This window comes from Seriola lalandi, unplaced genomic scaffold (assembly GCF_002814215.2).
Source record: "Seriola lalandi dorsalis isolate HSWRI2012SDOR001 ecotype SW California unplaced genomic scaffold, Sedor1 jcf7180002054544, whole genome shotgun sequence".
Classification (NCBI taxonomy): Eukaryota; Metazoa; Chordata; class Actinopteri; order Carangiformes; family Carangidae; genus Seriola; species Seriola lalandi.
Window position 1 is genome coordinate 745,472 of NW_019525097.1, and position 20,471 is coordinate 765,942.

General features: G+C 45.1%; 2 protein-coding genes across 2 annotated transcripts in view; one reads left to right on the plus strand and one right to left on the minus strand.

The window, feature by feature from the left end:
• Positions 1-9,022, minus strand: part of casp8ap2 (caspase 8 associated protein 2) — a 10,889-nt gene extending 1,867 nt beyond the window's left edge. The window contains exons 1-8 of the mRNA XM_023415183.2: positions 8,699-9,022; positions 7,546-7,619; positions 6,986-7,060; positions 6,756-6,856; positions 6,388-6,462; positions 5,939-6,054; positions 3,363-5,794; positions 57-2,883 (exon numbers count right to left, since the gene is read on the minus strand). Of these exons, the coding sequence (XP_023270951.1) occupies positions 57-2,883; positions 3,363-5,794; positions 5,939-6,054; positions 6,388-6,462; positions 6,756-6,856; positions 6,986-7,060; positions 7,546-7,579 (5,660 nt within the window). The 5' untranslated portion in view covers positions 7,580-7,619; positions 8,699-9,022. The remainder of the gene's footprint in view (positions 1-56; positions 2,884-3,362; positions 5,795-5,938; positions 6,055-6,387; positions 6,463-6,755; positions 6,857-6,985; positions 7,061-7,545; positions 7,620-8,698) is intronic.
• A 121-nt stretch (positions 9,023-9,143) lies between these two features.
• Positions 9,144-20,471, plus strand: part of mdn1 (midasin AAA ATPase 1) — a 42,977-nt gene continuing 31,649 nt past the window's right edge. The window contains exons 1-23 of the mRNA XM_023414892.1: positions 9,144-9,411; positions 9,699-9,925; positions 10,600-10,824; positions 11,741-11,848; positions 12,108-12,300; positions 12,380-12,589; positions 13,485-13,616; positions 13,743-13,846; positions 14,190-14,304; positions 14,416-14,600; positions 16,101-16,182; positions 16,370-16,465; positions 16,647-16,759; positions 17,336-17,484; positions 17,615-17,675; positions 17,972-18,183; positions 18,276-18,379; positions 18,613-18,757; positions 18,960-19,056; positions 19,183-19,296; positions 19,751-19,898; positions 19,991-20,098; positions 20,253-20,404. Coding sequence (XP_023270660.1) covers positions 9,316-9,411; positions 9,699-9,925; positions 10,600-10,824; positions 11,741-11,848; positions 12,108-12,300; positions 12,380-12,589; positions 13,485-13,616; positions 13,743-13,846; positions 14,190-14,304; positions 14,416-14,600; positions 16,101-16,182; positions 16,370-16,465; positions 16,647-16,759; positions 17,336-17,484; positions 17,615-17,675; positions 17,972-18,183; positions 18,276-18,379; positions 18,613-18,757; positions 18,960-19,056; positions 19,183-19,296; positions 19,751-19,898; positions 19,991-20,098; positions 20,253-20,404 — 3,176 coding nt within the window. The 5' untranslated portion in view covers positions 9,144-9,315. The remainder of the gene's footprint in view (positions 9,412-9,698; positions 9,926-10,599; positions 10,825-11,740; positions 11,849-12,107; positions 12,301-12,379; positions 12,590-13,484; positions 13,617-13,742; positions 13,847-14,189; positions 14,305-14,415; positions 14,601-16,100; positions 16,183-16,369; positions 16,466-16,646; positions 16,760-17,335; positions 17,485-17,614; positions 17,676-17,971; positions 18,184-18,275; positions 18,380-18,612; positions 18,758-18,959; positions 19,057-19,182; positions 19,297-19,750; positions 19,899-19,990; positions 20,099-20,252; positions 20,405-20,471) is intronic.

Genomic DNA, 20,471 nt, shown 5'->3' on the forward strand with positions numbered 1-20,471 from the left:
GGGGGGGGGGGGGGGGGGGGGGGGTGTAGTAGTACAATACAGAATCAGCTACTGACCTTGTCCATGCCATCACCACCTCGCCTTTCTTCCTCACAACATTCTTGGCGGAGAGACTGTTGGGGGACAGCGGCTCTGAGGGGGATTTGGACTCGTTATCAGTCTCCTCTTGCTTGGAGTCAGACTCCCTCTCCTCTGTGATCTCCACCTCCTTTCTGGGCCGCTTTGCTTTCAATTTATCCTGATGCTTCTTCCTTTTTCTACCTTTGTCAGAATCCCTCCGGTCTTTCTCTGGCGTGCTGCCCGTGTCCCCTGCGATGGTGAGACTTCTGTCGGACTCCGACACCTCCGTCCCTTCTCTCTCCGAGTCTGACGGTGAAGCTCGGCTCCTTTGATTCGCTTCACAGCTTTCAGCAGGACGATGAGGACTATTATCTGACACCGCAGGTTTAGAGGGACTCATCCTTTTCTGAGCTTTGGAGGGATTTTTTTGAGTTTGCGCGCCGTCTTCTTCGCGGCGTGTTTGACTTGCGTTCTCATCAGCGGTGACACCTTCTCCAGTGGCTGCCTGGAGATGATCAGAGCTTTGAGCACCACTGTGCAAACTGTTCTCTGAAGGAGTAATTACAGGCAGAGACTCTGGCAGTTTCTGCGACTCCTGAGAAAAGCAGTAATTCGAGGTGCTCTGTTGAGCCGACTTATCTTCTTTGTTGTGGCACGAATCTTTAGTTAGTGTTAAGCCTTCATCTTGGGTGAGACAGCTCCCTGATCCTGTGGCAGCCTGACAGATCCCGGAGCTTTCAGCAAAGTTCGACAGACTGCTCTCTGATGGTGCGACACATGAAGCGGTGCTTCTGTTCTGCGGCTCATTTGACAAAATAGCTTTTGCTTGACTTCCTGGAGTTGCGACGTCCTCATCTCCATGTGGCTGATCCTCCTCTGTTAGTGTTTGACTCAAGCTCTCATCAGCAAGCAGCGTGCTGTTTGCACTTGTGGCCGTCTGGCGAATCTTCACGATGAAGTGATCGTTGGACTTTTCCATCACCAGCGCCTGCATGGGCAAGTCCGGCTTGAAAGTGAAAGACGTGGCGAGTGCCACTGAGCCCACGCTGCTGCTGGAGCAGCAGCTGGAGTTGTCCGTGTCGAGGGCGAGGTGTATGTCCTGCTCTGTGGCGTCCTCCCCGTCCATCAGAGCATCCTCGCTTATGTGTGCGCTGATGACGCTGTCTGGGGTGGACATAATGTGCATGCTTGACATGCTTGACATGCTCGACGGCTGCAGGAAGCTGAGGTGGCTGTCGGACTTCAGGGGTGACGGGATGGTGAGGGAGACCGCCAGATCTTCGGTAAGAATGGAGTAGGACCGTTGTGCAGCCAAGCCGGACGGCAGCATCGCTCTGCTCTCTGACGGCACTTCCAACAAGCAACTTTCATCAAATAAAGCCGGGTTCAGCGGGATCGGATCTTTTGATCGCGGGGACGACATCTTGCGAGGTGAAATGCTGGACCAGGTGGCAATAAGTTTGGAGGGCGTGTTAAATTTGGTCGGGGAAAGCAGTTTAGACGGAGAGCTGAATTTAGGGGGAGTGGTGATGCTGATGAGTCCTCCTCCGTCCTTCCTCGGAGTACCGAGCGACCAGGTCGCGCTGTCTCCCGCCATGCCGCTGGTTTCTAATAAGTCTGATCCTTGGAGGAGACATTTGAAGATTTCGCCCATTTGAGAGTCCCGCACCAGGTTGAAGGTTAAACTGGAGGCTTGCTGCTCTGTGAGGAGCTCAAAGTCGGTTTTGTCGAGCAAAGAGCCGCTTTGAGAGACAACCAAAGAGGTCATGCTGTTTTTCTCTGGGGTTGAGGAGATGTTTTTAGGAGGAAGGAAGTCAATAACAGTTTGTGTATTTAGGCAGTCTGTTGGATGCAAGTTTTTTTCCACGTGTGTGATCCTGATATCTTTGCCTCTGCTTCCGAGCCCCGTTTTGTACGGCACCACAGCGCAAGGCTTGACTTGATTCAGGCTGGCTGCAGCAGACTGCGCTTCCTTCTGCTGAAGCTGTGGATTTACAGAGGGCTGCCTGGATAAGCTCTCACTCCCGCTGGGTCTCTTCTCCTCGGCCTGAGCTCTCGCTGGTTTGCAAAGGCTCTTGAGTGTCGTGTGAATGTCCTTGAACAGATAGTCCACTTGGACATCCACAAAGTCCCACAACTTTTGCTTCAGATCCACAGCTTGCTGCTCAAAGATGCGCTTCACTATACCGTTGTTCGATACTTTGCTGAACACGGATGCGACGAGTTTCTTCAGCTTGGACTTCAGCTCCTCTGCCTGACCACATATTTGACCGAAGTGGGCACCGTCCACAAACTCTAAAAAAGACTCCTGGAAATTCTCCATCATGCCGTAGAAGCTCTTCCTGGGAAACGTTTTATGAAGCTTCATGTACTTTTTTCGGATCTCTGTGCGAACCAGCTTGAACGTCTCCATTATTTCCTCTATGTTGGAAAAAGACGCTTTGGTTGCTGCAGGGCAAACGGTTTTAAAACGACTCTTCGGGCTTCGTGTCGATGAACCTGGCGATTCACTAGCTTCCTTCACGGCAACACACCTTTCTTCAGATTTCCTCTTGAGCACAGACTGAGGACTTAGTTTATTTCTGACTGCTCGTGTTAACTTCGCCCTCTTGTTTGCAGGAACAGGGGATCCTGCAGCCGCCTCATCGCTTTCGCTTAAAATTTCCCCTTCCTCCAGTTCAGTGTCAGAGAGACGCGGGTGCAGGTCGGATACCTTGTCCGCCATGTTTTGCGTGTCATGGTTTGCAGGAGAACCTGGATATTTGTTCTCTTTGTTTACATCCAACTTCTTTGAGTTGACATCGACGGCTGTGCTCGAGAAATCTGCACAGGAAAATGAGAGAGAAGAGACATTTTTAAAGACTTGCATGTTCTAGGAATTATGGCCTAGCATCTCATAATCATGGAAAATGAATCTTTTTATTACAAGATCTGTCTTGTAAATCTGCATCTTGTATTTATAAGATCTGTAATTCATGAATTAGAAACAGAAAAGGAAACGAGATTAACACTCGCTGCCTTTCTAGATGACAGAACCTGCAAATGTAATTTGCATTTATTACCTCCTTGGTTTGAAGCACTGGAATAAAACTGATGTCAGTTATGTTAAAGAGTTGCATTACCAGTAATATGTCAACGATGCACACACAAAGTCAAAGAATAACCATCCTAATATGTCTGCATGAGAAATAATAATGAAGACTCAGTAAAGTTGTAATCACAAGTTAACAGGCCCAAAACAATCCACTCTAATTTGTGTGAATGTAAAACTTGACATGACATTGTCATCAGAATAACATTACCTTTCTGAAGGCTCTTGACGTGACCCGGCTTGGCGTGAAGATGGAGATGGCTTCTCTTGGCGATCCGTATCGGGCTCCTCAGGGGGCTTATGGCGTCAGGGATTCTCTTCAGATTGCTCAGAGTACGCATCATGGAGTCCTCGTCGTGAAGTAATGGCACCGAACTGGAAGGCTCCGCGTTATTCTCGTGACTCTTCCCAGGACTGAAGCTCTTTTTTGGCGTGAACGTGAGGTCACTGTACTTTTCTGGGGGCGCCGTCTCCTCTGTCGTGCTGCTGACTTTGGACACACCGATGCAGCCGCTGGAGGAGCTCGGCTCAGCTGTGATGCTACTGCTGTCGCTGGCCTCTTCGTTTGTCTGCGTTAAAACGTAAATAGCCTCGGGTAAACTCAGCCCTTCCTGAGGAAGTGACTCCAGGCTTATTGTGCTGGATACAGCATCCGTATCTTTAGGACTACCTTGCTTCTGGCAAGCATCTTTCTTATGAAGGGGGCTGACTGAAGCAGGAGGAGGCAGACCTTTCTGACAGTCCTGTGGTAAAGTACTGGGAGAACTTTTGGGAACATCGTCAGCTACAAGATTTTCCTTCAAGGGTGAAGCAGTTGCACCTCCTTTAACTGAATCCACGGGGAAGCTTTTCTGTACTGAGGTTTTCAGAGGCTCTAGCTTTGACTCAAGCACAACGGGGTCGGGGATAACAGTTTGCTCGGTATTATTTCCCGGGTTCACCTTTGGTAAAGACTTGCTCGTGTGTTGTTTGTCAACGTCAGTGACGCCGTCTGTCGCCTCCAGTGGAACAGGTTTACCTACCTCCCTGTCTGAGGCAAGATTGGTTGAAATGTCGCCTTCTGTTGTTTTTAGAGAAACGCTCTCTGGTGATTTTGGTGCGAGATGCACAGTTGTCTGAATTGGCTGGATTTGTGCTGAGGTAGTTTGGACTGTGCTGTCTTCAAGCTGTTGGTCAGCTGCAGCTTCACTAAGGTCATTTTTGTCCTCTTCCTGGACATCTTTTGCATCATCACACCTCTTGTGTGTCCTTTCACAGCCTGAATCTTTGGGGATATCTGAAGACTGCTCTGCAACATCTTTGAGCCCGGCTTCAAGTTCACTGCTGTCTACTTCGTCAACGACACACATGTCTTCGACACACAAAGACTGCAGACTCTCATTCTCCGGTCTGTTTTCTACTGCCTCGTCCGCTGGAGTGAGGTCGAAGGGTAACGTCGGCTTCTTAATTGGTGAAAGGGTTAGATTCAATGTTTCCATGAAACAGAGTTTCCTGTTTGGACTATTTTCCTCCACAGAGCTTTTCACAGTGATATGTGGTTCTTTAGATGATCTTTTTAAGGCCTCGTGTGTCTTTTCCTGTCTTTCCTTACTGCGGACATCCACTTTGTCTTGGTCCGATTCTTTTAATTTCCGCTTCTCGCGTTCTCTGCTTGTGCTCCTGTTGTGTTTTCGGCTGATTTCATCTTCCCGTCTCTCTTCCTTCCTTTGATGATCCTTTGAAAGTCGCTCTCCTTCCCTCTCTTTGGAGGAATCAGCGTGGCGCTCGGCGTGTTGATTTGAAGAGGACTTTTTCCGGTCCTTTGAGTCTGAACTTCTGCTATGCCTGTCACTCGTCCTGATTCTTTTATGATCCCGGCTGTGGACTTCTTTAGAGCTGCGAGAGTCACTCTGTACAGACTCTGGTGTGGCCAGTTTAGCTTTGTCTTGCCGACTTCTCCCTTTCGTGTCATCAGAGGAAGCTGCGCTGTGTGAGGAGTTTGGTGGAGGGCTTTTAGTCCTGTCAGATCTACGGTGCCCCTCATCATTTAGGTAGTTCCTGCTTTTACCTGACCTGGAGTCATGCTTTCGTCCTGCGTCTTTGTCCGCTTTATGAGACCCGCTTTTCTCAGCGGCATGACAGTCCTTGTTGGGATATGAACCATTTCTAGGTCGCCTATCTATTGAATCAGATAGCTTATGACTTTGATATTTTTCCTCTCTGTGCTTGGACTTGTGTTTGTCTGAATCGCTCTGCTGGGTCGATGAGTTGCTGCTGAATTTACTGACAGAGTGCTCAGTCTGTTTGTCACAGTTTGCTCTTGAAGAGCTTTTTGAATGACTGTGAGAAGATGCTTTAGAGGCTTTTGTCTCAATGCAGGAGCCAGCGGGGTGATTGGTCGAACTGTTACTTTCTGTCCTTGAAGGATGAGGAGGATCCCTTGAAGGCTGGATCTCCCTGGGAGATGAAGTCAGTGGACGTGGAGGAGGTGGAGCACTGGATGGGGGAGGAAGAGGAGGGGGAGGAGGAGGAGGAGGAGGTGGAAGACTGGAGGATGGTGGAGGAGGTGGCCTGCTGCTAGAGGTGCCTGTTGAGGTCCAACTGGAGGAGGTCTGGTCCCGCAGATTATTGTGAGACTGATGATGAAAGCGACCTTTCTCTGACCTGTGGAAGACAAAGTTTTAAGAACTGATTTAGGCTTGAACGTATTTTGTAATTACATTAACCTACAGACCAACATGTCATTGTAAAACAGAAAGTTATAGTGAGTCGCCAATTATTTATTATTTATAAAAAAAAAAAACATACCGTTGATTCAACCTCTGAATCTCAGCATCTTTTCTTGTCACTTCCTGTCTGGCTGTTCGTAGAAGTGCAGAGATGTTCTTCTTGAGACGGCAGTTCTCAGTGTTTAACCCTGTGTTCTAGAGAGAGAACGAGAGAGAGACAGAGAGAGAGAGTAAAACCACATTAGTGCTGGTGAATTTTTAGTGGAAGTGGATTTTGACATTGATCTTTACTGGAAAGCCCAGGTTTCTACTCCAGGGTCCATGGTCTGACTAATACCTCACAACTGACTGTCAGTAAAAACATGTATCAGTTTTTGTCTCGAAATAAGTTTTTGCTTGTGGCCGGTCTACATAACAGATAGTGTACAACTATTAAGTAGTAGTTAGTTAAAAAGTATACAATAATCTATTCTTCATATAAATCTTAATACTTTTCAGCAGCTAAGAAATAAGGAAAACAAAACAAACCTGCATCTCCACCTGCTCCAGTCTCCTGCGCAGCTCTTTGATTTGGTTTTGAGCTGCTTGGAATCTGGTCTTCAACTGTAAACACACATAAAAGAAAAGTCTATATTTATTATCGGGTTACTGACTTAATCCTGTAGCAACTAACAACCGACAACAACCTATTCACAGCTCAGATATCACAGCTACGCATTGTCCAGCCTGCAAAAACACTAGGTGGGAAAAAGGCTTCAGAGCAAAGCAAAAAAAAAAACAAGTGTATTGATCTCTGCACATCAACAGCAAACACAGGTTTATCTCAGGCCTCTGCTTCAGTAAGAAAGGTCTAGTATGACAGAGAGAAAGGAAGCACGGAGCACACAGCCACTCACCTCAGTGTACGACGTCTCCCTGCTCTGCTGTTCCTCTGTGACAATTTCTTCATATAGATCCATTGAGTCTTTCAGCTCAGAAGCATTTGGAGGCAACTTCTCTGTAATGAACCAAAATAAGACAAGAAATAAGATTGTCAGTCAGCCTCAATGATGAACAAATTCATTTGTCATGGACTGTCTCTGTCTAACTGTGCTAATATTGAAACTGTCTCATGGAGGATTTTTACCTGCATTGCTGCTAAAACCATCATCCAGGCCATCGTAGATATCCACAGAATCTTCATGACCATCAGGTACCAACACTGTGGAAATCATACATGTGTTACAATATAAATGCATGTCATCAGTTATAATAAACCCTTCTTCCACATAAGTCCTAACTTAAAATTATGGCCAAAATCAATCCCACATTCATACCCACATGCTATGGATGCTATATTTTTGTTACATTAAGGAAGTTTTCTTGGGTGCTGTATAGCACATTGATTTTTACCCTTTGAATTGAGTCACTAAAATGAAATTGCATGAATGCATGCAAGTAAATATAGTGCAATAAGTAGCAAAGAATAAAGGATATTTTGAATAAAGAATATGTTTACAGGGAAAAAATGAGCAATCACTTTGTGCCTCAGGACTTAAGTGACACCGTTCCTCCTGAAGCCACTGGTAAAGACATCTACAGTACACATTATATGGCATGATAGACTTAATACAAGCAAGAATTCCTCATAATGCGCAAATACTACTATGTAAATCTAAATGTAGCATATAATAGACTTATACTTACGACCAGAAGCATCATTGGTGTCAGTGTCCTCCATTGTTCCAAATATCTCTGCACCTCAGTTTCTTGAGGAGAACCTGATAACAATGCAAAGGAAAAAAATAAATGCTAATGCCAAGTCTACAAAACATAAGCCAGAACAAAGTTTATACAAGCTCATCAAAAACACAGACAATCAGAGTTGGGCAATATGACCATGGTTATATATGTAAGTTTTGCATCAACGTAATGAAACACTTTGATTTGTCAGTTATTCAATTTGCTGGATTTGAAAAAAAAGAAGGTAGGTTGCTTTTTTTATTTTATTAAACAGCTCCTCAGTTTATTTTCTTTGAAGATTTACTATGATAAACTATGTCACAACTTATATTGTTGTGGCAACAAACAATTACATTTGCCATCTCAGAGGATTACATATTACAGATTACATACTGTAGGCTCTATTATCTGTAGTGGACAAACTGAGGCTAACCGTTTTGTTAGCATGTTTAACGTCGTGGTCTAGCTAGACCCCTTTTGTTTTTACTACTGTCCAAACAAAGAGCACAGAACAAAGCTTTTCAGCAGCAGACAGAAATTCAGACAAGAGGCAGTTCACCGCACAGTTTCATCTGAATGTTAGTTTTGTTCTTGCTGAACATTTGTTGCTTCATTTTGAACTTTCTACCCATGGCTTTACTCTGGCATTTGACACCCTGGCTAAAGCAAACATTAACATTACTATAGCTGCTACACTCTCCTACCCCACACGACTTATAAAGTTGTCCTGAAATTTGCACTTGAATCAGGTGTTAAAAAGGACAGGATGTAGACCAGTCCAACATAACCTCTGTTTAACATTTATTTCATAATCTTATCTTGAAGGATGTTTTAACACATTTCTTCATCCCGTCTCTAAGATATTTAGGCTTATTTTATGAAAAATGCCTCCAGGTTTATTTTTTTCTGAGAACATCGTAATGTAATTTTTTGTATTATTAGTATTTTATTGTTGTTAATCATCAACGTTGGGTCAGTTACCATTAAACAACAGTTGGTTGTATAACTTACACCGGAGAAAAGTGCTCCGTCTGTCAGTTAAGAGCCTAAACACCAGCTAGATGTTTACGTAAATAAATGGTTTTACTATAAGCTAACTATGAATTGGTTGACTTACTTGTACGTGCTTATTGTTGTGTGTCCTCTTGTTGTTTACAACCGTAATGTCGCGCCAAGACTTTATTGCACAGGAAGTAACGACATTTTCCCGCGGTCTGTCACTGCCGTGGGTGTATTCTTGCAGCTCTTCGGTTTTCACAAAAATATCCTTAAAACAAGAGCCAAACCCTAAATGAGATGAATTATACCGCGACTGACGGTCTCCCCCGGCGGTTCACATTCTCCCGCGGCCACAGGATATAAAAAAACACCAATAAATAGCAGCAGATGTGGCAGTTCAGTCGGGCGAAAGTTGGTTCTCTCGCAGAGAGAATTGCACTACTATGCCGGGCGTCGCTATCCGCCTACGTCATCACAGCGCGACGTTAGAGACAGGGGCGGGGTGGTGGCGGAGACGTAGTTGACCCGGAAGGATTTGTGTCTCACTCACATGTGGACAGGATTTTAACAGCAGTAACGGGAACGTGCTTGTGTGTTGTGATACAACCTAACACAGACAAGCTCGTAATGAACCTCACAGTTTGCTTTAATAACAGTAAGTCAGGACACCTGTTTGTTGACCGCGCGAGCCCGTTTCCGCTGTAGAACGCTCCCCCACGAGCGACAAATGATAGGATGGAAAATTTAGAATTGAGCCTGTCATCACTGGGCACCATATCCAGACATGTTGACAAAAGTCACAACGAACTCAGCCAATATCTGTCAAAACAGGTAAGATATGTTGATTCCTGGCTTGCATGACACATAATAATGTATTTACAGTTTAATTTCACACTGTGATTCAAAAACGTGTCCTCTGTGCAGCAAACAGTAACCTTCCCTTCACATGTTAGTAGTAATTACACAAATCAGATAATTTTTGTATATACTGTATGTATGTTGTGCTAAATCAATGCTGCTGCCTAAACTGTAAATATTTTGAAGAAACATTGGTTTATATCAGACTTTTTCTTTAAAAATATCAATATTTCATTGGTGCCCATGTGATCTCTCCTCAGATATGGAACCAGCAGGACAGACAGTGTATTCTGGAGTGTTTGGCCCAGCTGCTGTTGGAGAAGGATTATACGTTGCTGATAGCACGACACCTGCGGCCGCTGATTCTGGACCTGCTGGAGCGGAACGCAGAGAGGGTCAGAGTTGGCGGCAGGATCAACCACGACCTCCACGAGCGCCTGTGTGTGGCCCTCAGCAAACTCCTCAGCATCAGTCCCGATGCACAGGCGTAAGTGGACCCTGTTCTCACCACACTGTGCCTTTTGAAACATTCACTCTCTTCATCCTACCTGTAAAGATGCTGATCCTGACTTTAGTGCTGCATCTGTACACATGGCCAGATTAACCTGGTTGGGGCCCCCTTGGGAAAAATGTGTTGGGGGGGACCTTTTCACACCCTCTACCACCACTTTTTCTCTGTCTGTATTTTGTTTCCTTTCACCTTCACATAATCAAAATAAACATATATCTAGGAATATGACATTTTTGAGCAGATCATAAATATTAATAATAAAGGTATTATGACGAGGTCCCCCCTCTACAACACAGGGCCTGAACATTAAAGGAGTGGTTTAACATTTTGGGAAATAAAGTTGATAGTTTTCTTGCTGAGAGTGGGATAAGGAGAAAAATGTAGGGTCTGTGCATTAAACACAGCTGAAGTAAGGATGCAGTAAGCCTAGCTTAGCATAAAGACTGGAAAGCAATGGGAAAAAGCTAGCCCTGCTCTGTACAAAATTCATAAATTGACCACTCAGTAACCCTAAAGCTGTCATATTTACATTATTTATCTTATTTGTTTAACCGGGGCACCAACATTTAAAAATTAAACATTAAAAATTAAAAAAAAATTATTCTAATTTCCTAATTAATAATAATTAATTTTCTACTCTTCTCTGTTAGGTTTGCTGCAAAGTACTTCGACAATGCCCCCCCAGTGTTTCAGAGGCTCTTCTTCACCAGTGAAGAGTCATCAACTGTTCAGTATGGCCCCCGGAGGATGAAGATGCGGGACCTCATGGGCGCCACCCTGCGCTTCCTACAGAGCGATTGTGCCAAGTTTCGAATGCTCTGGGACTGGAGTCCCTGCGTGTCCCAGCTGCTCACCAGCGACGTCATGGTCCGAGGGTACGTACCTGCTTCCTCTTTACACCTGTAGAGGCTTCGTGCTCCACACGTAAGAGCGTAACTCTTCTAGTCATTATTTCTACTTCATTAAGTTTTTCAGCGAGCAAGGACTTGAAACATTGCTTGTCAAAGTAATGTTGTCATTTTTCGGTAGATTTTCCCGCCTGATAATAATTTAACTTTGAAATGATGTTGACTGTGATGGGTTATTCAATAAGGTTCAAGCCTTTTTAACAGAAGACATGTTGCCGTGTCACAGTAGGAGAAGCTCAGGTGTAAATAATTAATTGATTGATGTTCTGTATTCTGTTTAGCTGCCTCAGTTATAGGCTCCAGGTGCTGTCACACTGTCACACTGTCATAACTGAACAGAGCCATCGTTGTTAATGTTATTAGTCACACCTGTGCTTTTCTTACTATCACAAGTCAGATTGTCTATTATTAGAAAGGAATATCTCCCCAAGAATCTAAACATCCATGATATGCTTTAGAAAATGGTCAAAAACAGTCTGAGCTTCAACACATTCAGTTTGAAATACTGTAATAGATGCTACATTAAAGCGCCAAGTCTCAGCTTTAATTAGAGTAAGTTTCTGTCAGCATTGAAAGAAGTTTGTGTGAGATACATCCTTTTTAATGCAGCTGACACGATTCATTTACCGCAGTGGCAGTAAATAAGGCAGGAAACCTGGCAGCGAGCAGTAAATCAATAATCTACACTCAAAATATCCCTTCAGCAAACTATTGATCGCATCATGTGGTCATATTTTTCTACAATTTATGGTTGTGACCCTCTGTGTTTTCCCTCCCATATCTGTCTTTGTTACAACAATATTAAACTGTCGTATGCCTTTTGTACAATGTTTTTGCTCTCTGCTTATTTAAACAAACCGTGTTTTCCCATTGTCTCCAACAGCTACACTGCCCACTGTTTAGCACTGGTCTCTCACATGACTGATAATCAGAAAACCATCTTTCTGAGAAAGGTGCTGTCGAATGATGAGATCCTGCACATGAAGATCAAGTACGTACCTTTGTTTCTATTATTCATTTAAATATTTAGTTTGGATGCTCTGAATGGCTCTAAAACAATGCATACAGTTACACTTGTACACATATTCCTTTTAATATCCCTGTTTGATGAATGGATGAATCAATGAGAGGGAGTTCATAATCTACAAGAAGAAATAAGCATTGTTTGCCTTTAGCCATCTGTAATAAGGAAAATGATTCTGTAATTATGTTTTCTAAGCTGCATGTCATGACCTTTGCTTCTTGTGTAGAGCTTTGGAGGAAACTCAGCAGCTGGAGGTAGAAAAGGCCCTGGTGTTAGCCAATCAGGGCTCTGTGATGTGGCGCCAGGAGAAGGCTAATAAGTTTACCAGGGGCCAGGTGGTGTCAGAGGACCTTTCCCAGAGCGTCGTAGCAGTCTGTGGGGTTGTGCTCCCCAGGATAGCTCCCAGACAGGCCGAACAGGTACGTGCCCTGTCGCATGAAACTGTTGCTTTTTTTCCCCATAATTTACAATTCCAATACCTAATGTTGTTGTTCATAGGTGAACCAAAAAGATCTGGTGCTGGTGGACTCGACCTGCCGTAACCTGAGAAGACTGGCGCTGGCTGTAGCTTCCCAGAAGCCCGTGCTCCTCGAGGGTCCCATCGGCTGCGGTAAAACCGCGTTGGTCGAGTTTACGGCCGCTGTCACGGGACACACGAAGGCCACAGAGATTCTCAAGGTCCAGCTCGGGGATCAGACCGACAGCAAGGTGAGAGAGCGTGGATTCAATCTAAACTAAAAGGTTAATTCTGACAATTTTACACAATAAATTAGATAAATTAGACGGTTCTGAGGAGTGCTGCTCTCTGACAGGCTGAAACTGGCTCTGGAGAAGTTGTGAGTGATGTTATCTGTAATAAAAAACAAATGGCATTACCCCCTCGGCTTAAGACTCTGCACTGGCCACTTGTGCCTTTTTTAAGAATACATTTTAAAGTTCTTTTACTTGTTGAAGCTTTAAATGGCCTCGGTCCTCCCTGCGTCAGAGATTGTCTTTCATTTTATGTTCCTCCCGCATCACTAAGGTCCTCCATTGCCTTTCTCTTAAATCTTCCTTTATGTGTGAAATACTGCTGAGGCTGCTTTTTGTTTTTATGCCACTAAACTGTGGAGCGGCAAAATCTCTTGTTATCTTCAGAAAGAGTGTGTGTGTGTATGTGTGTGTGTGTGTGTGTGTGTGTGTGTGTGTGTGTGTGTGTGTGTGTGTGTGTGTGTGAGAATCACTTTGGGCTGCATGTTTACATGAAAGGTGCTGTATAAATTGAGTTGAATTGAGTGTTATATGTGCTTGGACTTGAGGCGTAACATTTTGTAACAGAAAGCCTGAACTACAAACGAGGAGGTTTGAAAGCAGTGAGCATTCAAGAGGCAGTTACGGTCAAAGTAAAGACACTGTGAAGTTGCATTATGGGAATTGCGAGATCCCTACGCTGGAAACTGAAAGTCAGGAAATCTCGGCTTCGAATGTGACCATGTTTTATTAATATGTCACTTGTGAGCCCCCTCCTTTTTTTTTTTTTTTTTTATAGAAGTGCAGTACTAAATTGCTGGAGTGCCCTTTTAACAGGCTGGAAATTTGCCCTTGTGTTGTGTTTGTGGGACAGATGCTGCTGGGGATGTACCGCTGCACTGATATTCCAGGGAAGTTTGTGTGGCAGCCGGGAACACTGACACAGGCGGTGTCTAAAGGCCACTGGATCCTGTTGGAGGACATCGACCACGCACCTCTGGACGTGGTGGGTTGAAACTTGTTGAGAAACTGTGTAGATACTCTGTATAGCTCAGCCCGGACAGAGGTTTTATTACTAAACCTTCTGTACCTTTGCCACAACCCACCTCTGGACTGACCTGTTCTCTTGTAGATTTCTGTGCTCCTGCCTCTAATGGAGAATAAAAAGCTGATGATTCCAGGACGGGAGGATTGCATCGATGTTGCGCCTGGATTTCAGTTCTTTGCAACAAGAAGGTAAGAGTGTCGTTAACATCTAGATGTAAGTATGCAACAGCAGCTCTGTTGTCAGACCACGTCTAAAGGTTCCTGTTCTTAATGGCCACAGTCAGAAAATTCGCCATTGTCGCCTCCTCTCAGCTGCATCTGCTCGTTTCCCCAAAAATCTTGTGTCTTTGTAGATTAGAATCAACAGGCTACACACAAGAACCACATTTTCACCTAGTCGCTTACACACTTACTCACATGTTTACGTTTATTTACCTTTATCAATGCATGGCTGTTGAATTTTCTCTTCTGAAACCTTAAAGAAGTTGTCAAGACGTAAGTGACAAAGTAAAGTAATGCTTGTGATCGGCAGGATGTACCACAGTGGTGGCAGCTGGCACAAGCCGCAGAACTCTCATGCAGTGCTGCTGGACAAGTACTGGACCAAGCTGCAGATGGGCAACATGACAAGAGAAGAGCTGAAGAAGGTGAGTGTTGTCATATTTTATTTTTCAGCAGTTTCCTTAATATTTATCGTATTTCCTTGTCTTAAGTTGCTGCTGATCACAGAATCTGTCCTCGTCTCTCTCTGTGTGCAGGTGCTCATCAGCAGGTACCCGAGGCTGACGGTGGTGGCAGACCGACTCCTGGACATCTACTGCCAGCTGACCGGGGAGAGACACTCTGACTCGGAAACAAGCGGCGTCCAAACCCCCGACGACTCGCAGCAGCACAAGTCTGAGAACAAAGGCACACCACTGGAGGGGAGAGCCCTGTCGCTGAGGTCATTTGACATTATTCAGTCAGCTTGACAGTGTGTTCGTGTTTTTGTTATGGGGTTATTTATTTATTTTTAAGTCTTGTACTGACTTACATCTAACTCTTATCCACCGCCAGTCACTTGTCAGGATTATCTGCACGGTTACTGTCTAACAGCAGCAGGTCATCCCGACTGTGCTCATCAGTGAGGGCAAACATAGAAAGCTTTAGCCCTCTTTGTCTTACATCTGTCAGATCCCCCCCCCGTCACAACTCACACCACCAGCCAGTCTGCAGCAGCAGCCTCCGTGACTTTAATTAGCTTTCCACTAGCTGCTGCTGTGTTCAATAGGTTATTGATTGGACTGTCCTCTGGACGATGGGCTGGAATCACAGATTCTCCTGGTTATATCAGGCCATCCTTATTAGGTAACGGCTTTATTAACACCTCTTCACTCAGAGACACTGTCAGCCGCCCTGACACCTTTTGAATTTTCCATAGCTTTCTGTCTAGTGATGTGTTGGTGAAGATTCAGACACAAATCAATACCCTGCCTGCTTTTCATGGATCAGTGTAATTGACTTTATAGCTTGGCTGGCGATGCTCATCGGTGCTGGTCTCGGTCATTAGGAGTTCATGGTGTGAAAGGTCCCATATTTTACACTTCTGTGTTTTATATGACGTGTTGATCCATAAGAAGATATATTTGTGGTTTTAAGAACCAAAAACCATCTCAGTGTAGTTTCACATCTCCTCTCTCAGGCTTCTCTCTGGAGCTCTAGTAACAACAGGTCGGTGAGCCAATCCGAAGAGAGGAGGCTCTGAGCCTCTCTTCGGATTGGCTGAATAAAAATATAGAGGATTTCAGGTAAACACTTGAAGAAACCAAATCCTGCAAGGTTGGATGGTGGGTCCATGTGGGCTGGGTTTGGGGTGTGACTGCTTTGTTGTGACATCACAAAGTTACAGAAGTCATGAAGGCTCGTTTTAAGGCTCATTCACTGTTAAACAGCGTAAGCCTTTAAGCTATTAATAATACCAGCTTTCCACATTCCAGGATAAAGGAAAACTCTGCTCATTTCGTCTCATTTCATTTCATACACACTAACAACATGTTTTGTTGTGTTACTTGTGCATATGTGGAATAGAAAACACAGTATCTCTAGTCCAGTTACATCTTTTGTTTAAACTTTCCATCACGAGTCCGTCGTTGTCATAAAAGTGGAATTATAAATTGGTGGTTCACTTTAAATATTCATTTCCAACTCAACATCGTACAGGTCTATTGCCTGTATGTCCCTACATGCAGAACTCTGTTTCAATAGCCTCCACTTAATGGTGTATTTTATTTGTCCTGATCATCCTATACAATATATACACCTGAATAACAGGCTGATTTGGGGATTGTAATTGATGCCTTTCACTCCACTACTCATTTGTTATCCAGATATGACATATTGTCTCCTGTGATCATCGAAAATACATAAATAAATGTTCATTTTCATTTTCTTCATGATTCCACAGGGACCTGTTGAAGTGGTGCGAGCGGATCAGCGTCAGCTTCGATAGCACCTCCTCTGCCACAGCACAATACGTCTTCCAGGAGGTTCGTGTCTTTCCCACGTAACCGAGCATTTAGTTGTATTTCGTGTGGCATTGCTCGGTCATACCACTCCTTAAATGGATTGTAGATTCAAGCCAGTGTGTCAAAGCGCTGTCTGGACAAGTCGCTGTGTTTCAGTGTGTTTTATCTTCACTGGCTGACACGTTCTTGTGGGTTTTCCCCTTGTTAGGCTCTCGACTGCTTCACAGCCATGCTGTCTCATCCTGAGACCCGACTGCGAATGGCTGAGATCATCGGAAGCAAGCTCAACATCTCCAAAGAAAAGGTCAGCAACAACCCTGCAGCACTGATGGTTTTTGGCATACAGTGAATGGGATCTCTACATGAGGAAAATTTCAGCCCCTTGTAGTTTGAGAATTGCTGTCACCAATATGGATTTTTTTTCTCTTTTTATACAAAAAAAACACATCTTGTAATTGTGACTCCCGGCTGCTGTTTGTTTCCAGGCCCAGCACTTCTGCCAGATGTATCAGCCCGGCATCTCGCTGACCGAGCTGGAGGTTTCGGTGGGCAGAGTGACCCTGGTTCGAAAGCAGACCGAGGCGGTGCAGCTGAGTGTGTAAGTGGGACATCCTGCGCACCCGGCCCCCTTTGACCTTTGTTCACCCACTGACAGAACCAAATAGACAAATAGACCCACCGCTGCTAAATTGAATTACCGTTGAATCGATTTGGAACTACATTACGATAAACAAACCCATCTAATGGTTCCGCCATCGGGAGACGCCCAAATATTCACATTGATTCTTTCCCAAATCCAATATGAGTGGGTGTCAAACTTTTAGACTGAAACAAAGTGTGAACTTTCATTGTAGCATGCAACAACTGAGATCAGTGTGTGCAGCCACTGTGGTAAAGTAATCTGAGGGCATTATACTTGACTTTTGATGTATTACATGTATTAAAAAGCCGTCATTCATCTTTATCTAGTGGTATTCAGAAAAGGAAGGGTGTCCTCACTACAACAGCACATTAGACACTGCATATTCTCTAGTTAGTTGTCAACTTCCAGGTCATTAAATGTGTTTACACTGGAGACAAAATAATGTAACTTCACCAGTATCCACATCCAAATACAGCCCACTGTGTAATCACTGACCGTGTTTATTATTATTATTATTATTATTATGAACAGGGAAAACCAGACGTTCGCTGCCACTCGCCCCTCTGCTGTGCTGCTGGAACAGCTGGCAGAGTGTGTGTTCAAAGGAGAGCCCGTTCTTCTGGTGGGAGAGACGGGAACCGGAAAGACCTCCACTGTGCAACACCTGGCCAGAGTCACAGGTGCTGGTTTGACCCTTGACCCCTCCTGTCCACCTGTTGAAATGTCATTGAACCCTAAATCGCTTTATTAATGTCTACAACTGTGTTCACACCACTGATTCAAATGTGCTGTATTGTGTGTTCGATCCAGGACACAGGTTGCGGGTCGTGAACATGAACCAGCAGAGTGACACTGCCGACCTGCTCGGAGGGTGAGTGACATGAACGTTTTGCATCAAGTCTCTAATTCAAATGAACAAATTAATTTGAATTATGCTTAAAATTAAAGCAAAAAAAAAAAAATTCATTCATTTAAAATTCATTCAACATTTTTGTTCGGCCTCAGGGATACTCACATTTGTTGATGGAAAAAAATGTTTAGCACAGTTTTAAGAAAAAACAGACCTGGTCGATCACCATTCTCCATCAGAATTACAGAACTGTCTCAGAGGAGTTCCTCAAAGTGGGTCCCACATTTCTGAGAACTCTAGTTTTCTGTCTAATGTAGGTACAAACCAGTAGACCACAAGCAGATCCTACTTCCCCTGCGGGAGGCCTTCGAGGACCTCTTCTCCCAGACCTACTCCAGGAAGCAGAACCTGACCTTCCTGGGTCACGTTCAGACCTGTTTCAGGGGGAAGCGCTGGCAGGATCTGCTCAAACTCATGGACCACGTCTGCAAGTCTGCTCTCACCAAGGAGCTGCAGGAGAAATCAAACGGTAGCGTATCAGACCGATGATAACAGTGCGGTGTGCTGCTTATTGCAACACGACGAATGACGGATATTTGGTGTTTTGGTGTGTTTGTGCAGCTTCCTTGCTGCAGGAGCAGTGGGAGGCGCTGGCTGCAAAGCTGAGTCAGACCCAGCAGCAGATCCGAGCCTGTGAGACCGCCATGGTCTTTGCCTTCGTGGAGGTAAACGACTTAAAATCTTCTTAAAGGGACAGTGGGCAACCTAATCGTTCAGGCACATACAACACCTGAATGTTCGCTGAATGTCTCCTGTGACGATAAGAAGCTAAACAAGTGTCTAAAACCGTCACACACACACACACACACACACATTCATGCACAGGTGTGTATGGCCTGAGCTTTATTCCTGCGTGTCCTCTGTGCAGCAGCTCTGACCCCTGTGTGTTCCTCTGTAGGGAACGCTAGCTCAGGCAGTGAAGAAGGGTCACTGGGTCCTGCTGGACGAGATCAACCTGGCGGCAGCAGAGACCTTGGAGTGTCTGAGCGGACTCCTGGAGGGCAGCGCCGGGTCTCTGGTGCTGCTGGACCGCGGAGACACTGGTGAGGAACATTTGGGTCGAGGGGTTTGATGAGATTTGATCAAATCCTGTGATGAAAACATTCAAATTGAGCCTTTAACACTTAACAGACACTCGATGTGACATCACACTGATTGGCCTCGAGTTGTGTCACTGTCATTAATGTATTTGAAATGTATGAGAGTGTTGATAATATTGTTTGTTTTTGTTTTCTTTAATCAAAGAGCCCCTGGTTCGCCACCCAGACTTCCGACTCTTTGCCTGCATGAACCCAGCTACTGATGTGGGAAAGAGGAACCTGCCTCTGGGCCTCAGGAACAGGTGAGCGTCATGCTGGACTGATCTGTTATTTCAGTTTTTAAAGATGTTAAAGAGGGAAAGAAACGCCTAACCACAGCAGTACACACCACATCTCTCTCTCTCTCTCTCTCTCTCTCTCTGTCGCAGGTTCACTGAGCTGTATGTGGACGAGCTGGAGAACGAGGGAGACCTGCGGATTCTGGTCACAGACTACCTCAAGTACTTGAATCCCCACAGGAGTGTCATCAGCGGCATCATAAGGTCAGCACGTACCGCAACGCTGCAGCAGGTCAATTCAAGTTAACACAGTTGTAGTCAATGATGAAAGAAACTGTGGCTCTAAATGAGTTTCCCTACGTCTTTGTAAGGCAGAGAGAACATGAGAGAACATTGCGTTATGGATTTGCTTTATTTTTGGAGAGGATTTATAACCCTCGGGCAATACTCGGGGCTGAAGAAAGTTTTGTGCGTCCAGAGAAGAAAAGAAAATTTAAGGCAGTAAAGCGCTAGGGGCTGGTATCTACAAAACACCTTAAGTTTTCTACTGAAGTATGAAACCTAAGGTGTAATTTCTCCTTAGCTGAGGGAGCCACCGAAGGATCTCTTAAATGATTTCCTTAGTTGAGAAAAAAACTTTTGCAGATTCCCACATTAGGCTCAAACCGGTTGCCAAAGCATTCCTTCATTTTTCTTTACTGATTGTGTTCGTGTGCAGTTTTTACCTGGCGGTACGAAAGGAGGCCAACTCGCACCTGGTGGATGGGACGGGGCACAGACCCCACTACAGCCTGCGGACCCTGTGCAGGGCCCTGAAGTATGTGGCAGCGAACCCCTGCAACAGTGTGCAGCGCTCTCTCTACGAGGTAGGGCCCGCACAGACAGAAACAGTCTGATACATGTCCCCGATCGCCTGCATGTGCTCGGAGCTGACCTTTTCCCTGCTCCATGTTTGCAGGGTTTCTGCCTGAGCTTCTTGACTCAGCTGGACAGAAGCTCCCACCCTCTTGTCCAGAAACTGGTGTGTCAGCACATCCTGATGGGAAACACCAAGTGTCTCAAACAGGTAAGAGACTCTCAGAGCTGGAGAGAGTGTGGAGATGTTGTATCTGAAAAATTTCTATTTTAAAACCAGTAACCCTCTCAAATTGTCTAGAGCCTGTAATTTCTTTGGTATTTGTGGACGGATAATGAAAAGCCTCTTGTTATGTTTCCTGCAGCCGATCCCGGCGCCCTCGGGACACCCCAGCGTGGAGGTCGAGGGCTACTGGGTGTCCCAGGGGGAGATGGAGCCAGCGGTAGACCCCAGCTACATCCTCACTGCCTCGGTCAAGCTCAACCTCCGTGACCTCGCCAGAGTGGTATCTGCAGGGTAGGAAAACTGTCGCCCAGCTTCACCGCCTGCTCATGACACCCCCCCACCCCCCCCCCCCCCCCCC